This window comes from Ranitomeya imitator, chromosome 3, assembly GCF_032444005.1.
Source record: "Ranitomeya imitator isolate aRanImi1 chromosome 3, aRanImi1.pri, whole genome shotgun sequence".
In the NCBI taxonomy this organism is placed as follows: domain Eukaryota; kingdom Metazoa; phylum Chordata; class Amphibia; order Anura; family Dendrobatidae; genus Ranitomeya; species Ranitomeya imitator.
Window position 1 is genome coordinate 725797751 of NC_091284.1, and position 6000 is coordinate 725803750.

Below are 6000 nucleotides of genomic sequence, written 5' to 3' on the forward strand. Positions count from 1 at the left end.
AGACTGCTGAATTGACAGATGTCCAGAAGGTAGTCATTGACACATTCCACAAGAGGTAAGCCACAAAAGGTCATTGCTAACTAAGCTGGCTGTTCACAGAGTGCTGTATCCAAGCATATTAAAGGAAAGTTGAGTGGAAGGAAAAAGTATGGTAAAAAAAGGTGCACATGCAACCGGGATAACCGCAACCTTTAAAGGATTGTTAAGAAAAGGCCATTCAATAATTTGGGGGAGATTCACAAGGCGTGGACTGCTGCTGGAGTCATTGCTTCAAGAGCCACCACACACAGACGTATCCAGGACATGGGCTACAAGTGTCGCCTTCCTTGAGTTAAGCCACTCATGACCAATAGACAACACCATAAGTGTCTTACCTAGGCCAAGGAGATATTTTGAGATGGAAATTTCATTCTCCAGCAGGACTTGGCCCCTGTCCACACTGCCAAAAGTACTAATACCTGGTTTAAAAATAACAGTATCACTGTGCTTGATTTGCCAGCAAACTCTTCTGACCTTAACCCCATAGAGAATCTATAGGACAACATTTGCAAGGAGTTTGCATGTTCTCCCCGTGTTTGCGTGGGTTTTCTCTGGGTTCTCCAGTTTCCACCCACACTCCAAAGACATACTGAAAGGGAATTTAGATTGTTAGCCCCATTGGGGACAGTGATGATAATGTTTGCAAACTGTAAAGCGCTGCGGAATATGTTAGCGCTATATAAAAATAAATATTATTATCATTATGGTGTATTGTCAAGAGAAAGATGAGAGACACCAGACCCAACAATGCAGATGAGCTGAAGGCTGCTATCAAAGCAACCTGGGCTTCCATAACACCTCAGCAGTGCCACAGACTGATCGCCTCCATGCCACACCGCATTGATACAATAATTGATGCAAAAGCAGCCCCGACGAAGTATTGAGTGCATTTATTGAATATACATTTCAGTAGGCCAATATTTTGGATTTTAAAATCATTTTTCAAGTTGGTGTTATAAAGTATTCTAATTTACTGAGATAATGACTTTTGGGTTTTCATTGGCTGTAAGTCATAATCAACATTAACAGAAATAAACACTTGAAAGAGATCACTCTGTTTGTAATGACTCTATATATATATATATATATATATATATATATATATATATGAGTTTAAATTTTTTATTGAAGAACCAAAATAAATTACCTTTTTGATGATATTCTAATTTTGTGAGAAGCACCTGTATGTGATATCTCACATGTCAGCTTTACAGGTCACCCACAGCAACACCCATTGTTAGCGAACATTCCCCTTGTCACATTTTCCTATGAAACACATCAAAGTCTGTGGTCATTCTCTTACTGGAACGGTTTGCATTCCAAGGTTGCTCCCTCGTAGAGTTCATCCAGTCACAGGAGGAGTTCCAGTGTGCAGAGTGCTCTAGTTCAGCTGATAAGAAATACAGTCAGAGAAACAGATGTCCTCCCCCAACAGCACCTGCGTTTCCCCACTGATAAGCATCCCAGTCTGTGTGATCATACTTCTAGCAAAATAAAACACCATTCATTCCGCAACTGTGTGGACAGCAAGCAATTATATATATATATATATATATATATATATATATATATATATATATATATATAGTACATTGGCACCTTCATGGTGCAATAAAATGGTAAAGACTGTAAGTCTGTGAGAATCTAACTTACCATACCCCTATTAAACCCTTACCTGAGCTTAAGACTCATACCTGTTAATGAACTCCCAGTCACTGTACTTATTATATTTTTTAGAAATGTATTTATTATTTTTAGACTTATGTTGCCTTCCTCTCATTTTCCCCATCGGAGAACTATACATCTTTTCTCCAAAATACACTCCCTGACAGAAGTTATGTCGCTTATCCATGTTATGTAAATAAAGGCTTATAACCTGATGTTAAATTCATCCATTGGCTGTATAAATTATTCTTTTGAAAGCTGAAATCCTCCAAAATGTGGTTTAGGTTAAGAAAATAAATTGGTGTCAATGCATTAATATTGATCAGTTAATGGACAGATTTTGGCAAGACAAAAATGTTGTTGCCTGGTCATATAATGCACCCAATCCTAGTTTACATCCTCACCTGTGCGCAGTAAATGATCGGTTAATTAGTTTGCGTTTATAAAAAGAAACCCAGTACCCCAGACCTTCACTTGAACTGCAACATGAGCTCTGACAACATGCCAAAAATCCACCCTGCGACCAAAGCCTGGATTATCAAGAGGCTGAAGACCAGATTCACTGCAGAGGTGGCTGGCACCTTTAATGTGTCTCAGTGTCAAATACAAAGAATTAAAAAAAGATTTGAAAAGACTGGAGATGTGTTTGACAAGCTCACGTCCGGTAGACCCCGCAAGACAACTGCTCAGGAGGAACGTTTGTTGGTTAGAAAATCCAAAGCAAGCCCCTCTTCCACTGCAGCAGAGCTCCAACAGGCCTAGTCGCCTCAAGTTCCTGTGTCAACTAGAACAGTTTGTAGGATTCTGTCTAGAAATGGCCTCCATGGTCGAATCAGTGCCCAGAAGCCAGCACTAAACAAAAGGCAAATAAAAAAACATGCGACATTTGTAAAGTCCCACAGCCTGCTATAGATGGACGCTGGAAAAGTGGCAGAAGGTGGATTTCTCTGATGAATTTTCAGTAGACAGAATTCTACAAACTGTTCTAGTTGACACAGGGACTTGAGGGCTTGCTTTGGATTTTCTAACCAACAAACGTTCCTCCTGAGCAGTTGTCTTGCGGGGTCTGCCAGACGTGGGTTTGTCAAACACATCTCCAGTCTTTTAAAATCTTTTTTTAATTCTTTGTACTTGACGCTGAGACACATTAAAGGTGCCAGCCACCTCTACAGTGGATCTGGTCTTCAGCCTCTTGATAATCCAGGCTTTGGTTGCAGGGTGGATTTTTGGCATGTTGTCAGAGCTCAAGTTGCAGTTCAAGTGAAGGTCTGGGGGGCTGGGTTTCTTTTTATACATGCACACTAATTAACCGATTATTTACTAAGCAGAGGTGAGGATGTAAACTAGGATTGGGTGTATTATATGACCAGGCGACAAAACTTTTGTCTTGCCAAAATCTGACCATTCTGTGTCCATTAACTGATCAATATTTCTGCATTGATGCCAATTTATTTTCTTAACCTAAACCACATTTCAGAGGATTTCAGCTTTCAAAAGAATAATTTATACAACCAATGGATGAATTTAACGTCAGGTTATAAGCCTTTACTCACATAACATGGATAAATGATATAACTTCTGTCAGGGAGTGTAGATGATGTAATTGTATTGACCAAAATCAATTTACGGCAACTACAGTGAGATTACAGGCCATCCTATCTATTAACAAACATGGAATGGATAAATGGTTAATACATGGACACTATTTTGGTGTTACATTGTAATTATTGATTGCAGTGCCTGGGGAGTAGATGGGTACATGCCATCTTGTCAGGGATGTCACGTGGACAATCTGCTTTTGTTGGCAGGATTTGCTCTGATTCCCTTAAATGGTTTAACTGATCCCCCCTTCATTGCTTGCAGGGCATGGAGTCTGTTGTAGCTTATGTATCCAGTAATAATTATAGCCTGCTATATTTCACTTCCTTTTAAAGTTTGATTAAAAAAAAGCTCAAAGTCCAAATTCTTTATTGGTTGTATTGATCAAACATTCACGTATTCTACTTGTAAAGTAACACAATACTGAAACAGAGTTGCTGAATCTTAAAGGGAATCTGTCACCAGGTTTTTTCTATGTACTCTGAGATCAGCCATAATGTAGAGGCTGAGACCCTGATTCCTGCTGGTCTACATTCAGTCATTTTGATACAATTATTGTTTTGTCTGCTGCAGATCTAGCAGTTCTCTGAATGCTGAGCCCTGTGTAACCCCGCCCCACCACTGATTGGCAGCCTTCCATGTGCAATGTACATTAACAGATTCTAATCAGTGACGAGGATGGGGTTGCACAGAGCAGTTGACTTGGATACACGAGACAACAGAAAAACCAAAGAAGAAAATCTGATATGTGGTCACTAAATAGTGTGGTCATATAAAGATAATGTTACTATTCTGTTGTCGGGTGTCCCAGGACCAGGGGCTCCTTCTCTGTCCCTAACGCTAGGGGCGCCTTAGGTCCTGAATCTGCCCTCAGTCTGTACCCTTCCCCCAACCAGGGAAGAGGGGAGTAGTAGTGTACCGTAATACACCAACCAGGCTAACAAGGTAATACGTATAAGGATAAAGGTAAATACCAATCATACAAATATACACACATAAACAACAGAGGTAAACACCAGGGAGTGGAGGATGAGGTTAAACCAAAGTAGGAGAAGAAAGGGAATTATCACACACTCAAAACCTAGCAACAATCACAGATAAATCCACCAAATGCCTACTCAATTAACAACTACCAACAACCTCCAGCCATGCAGCATAAGCCACTCTGACAATGAGTGCTAGCCGGGACCCAGATTATATAGGAGATGGAAGTGGCTAACAATGCAAAGCTTAGAGCCTTAGCTCCAGGAGCTCTCAACTGAGCAGTGCCAAAATATATTTACACTGGTTAATATGAACGAGTGCTTCTAATCAGTGCAGGAGTAGGAGAAATCAGATGCTGCAGTCTTCTGGCTCCTCTCTGTCATGGTAAACCCATGAAAGATGATAGAAAAAAACTTTATTGGAAACACAAGTAGGTGTGTGGAACGCCCGCCAGGGCTGTGGGGTACTCGGTACCGGGTCTGGTACTTAAAGGGATGTCTCACGGCAGCGGCGACCCGGTCCGTGGCCCTGGGCACCCATGTTAAGGGAAAATGTCTTCAAGGGGGTTTTGTGAATAAGTTTATGTTCATGACGCCACCTGTGGTTTTCGTTCAGGGTGCTTAAAGGGGTCCTCTGGGGGTGATGGTATGGCAGCAAGATGGTCTTGCTGCCCACAGGTGAAGCTGGATCCCCAGGGCTCCCGGTGTGCTGGGCAAGGATGATGTGGTGCCAGTAATAAATGGAGGACACAAGTTTGCAGTCTCTTTACCTGGTTTACTGAAGACTTCAGAAAGCTGCAGTCCAGGGCACCAGATCATGGGTACAGGCAGTGTCTGGCCGGCTTGAAAGCAATTTCAGAGTCCCCTTTACCAGGTGGAGTTAGAAGCCTTCCTACCAATGCTGTGGTGTAGTCCCTTGCTGCCTGTGGCTTCTGTCAAGGTTCTTACTGTTCTCTCTCTGTCCTCCTTAAAGGTTAGGATACTAACCTGTATGACAGTTGACTTAAGCCTTTTTACAGGGTCTCTATCACAACCCGGGCTCTATGTGCCACTGTTTCTTCAGGTGTTAGGGCGGACAGGTGACATGTAGTCCAGCTATCCTGCCGGTTTCTGCTGTGCTTCTTGGAATCTGACACATCCTCGGTCTTCCGGCTACCAGTGTCTGCACTCTGCAGGGAGGTAGCTCAATCGCAGCTATTCTCCCCAGTTCTTACTCTCCTGTGCTTCACTCTCCTCCACGCTCACTACAATCTGTTCTTCCTTCAATGTTGTCTCTGTCCAGGAGCTGCAGCACCCTCTTGGCTGCACGGCCCCTCACGCTCCTCTCTGCCTCAGACTCTTCCAGTCTGCTGTCTGGCACTCTCTGTCAGGAACTAACTAACTTTCCTTCCAGACCAGAATATATATAGGGGAGCCACCCACAAGCTGGATCAGAGCTCCCCCTTCTGGCCTGGAGTGTGAACATGTTGTATGCTTGTGTTTACCTGATAAAGAAGATCCTCCTTTGCTTCCAAGCGTGACTTCACTCTCCCCATGAGGAAAGCAATGCCACTGTAACAACCAGGACCCTGGGGTGTTAAATGTGCAGTGGCAATATGGAATATAGGTGCACATGCATAATGAATGAAATCAATAGAAAATCAAACATATGGAAGATGACGTGCAAGGGAAAGCTATGAGGTATTTACCTGCCATGTGTTTCAGTAAATAACTT

General features: G+C 42.4%; 1 protein-coding gene across 1 annotated transcript in view; it reads right to left on the bottom strand.

The window, feature by feature from the left end:
• AMHR2 (anti-Mullerian hormone receptor type 2) overlaps nt 1–5105 on the bottom strand; it is a 44422-nt gene extending 39317 nt beyond the window's left edge. The window contains exons 1-2 of the mRNA XM_069759895.1: nt 5057–5105; nt 1343–1429 (exon numbers count right to left, since the gene is read on the bottom strand). Of these exons, the coding sequence (XP_069615996.1) occupies nt 1343–1429; nt 5057–5105 (136 nt within the window). The remainder of the gene's footprint in view (nt 1–1342; nt 1430–5056) is intronic.
• Nucleotides 5106–6000: the final 895 nt, after the last annotated feature.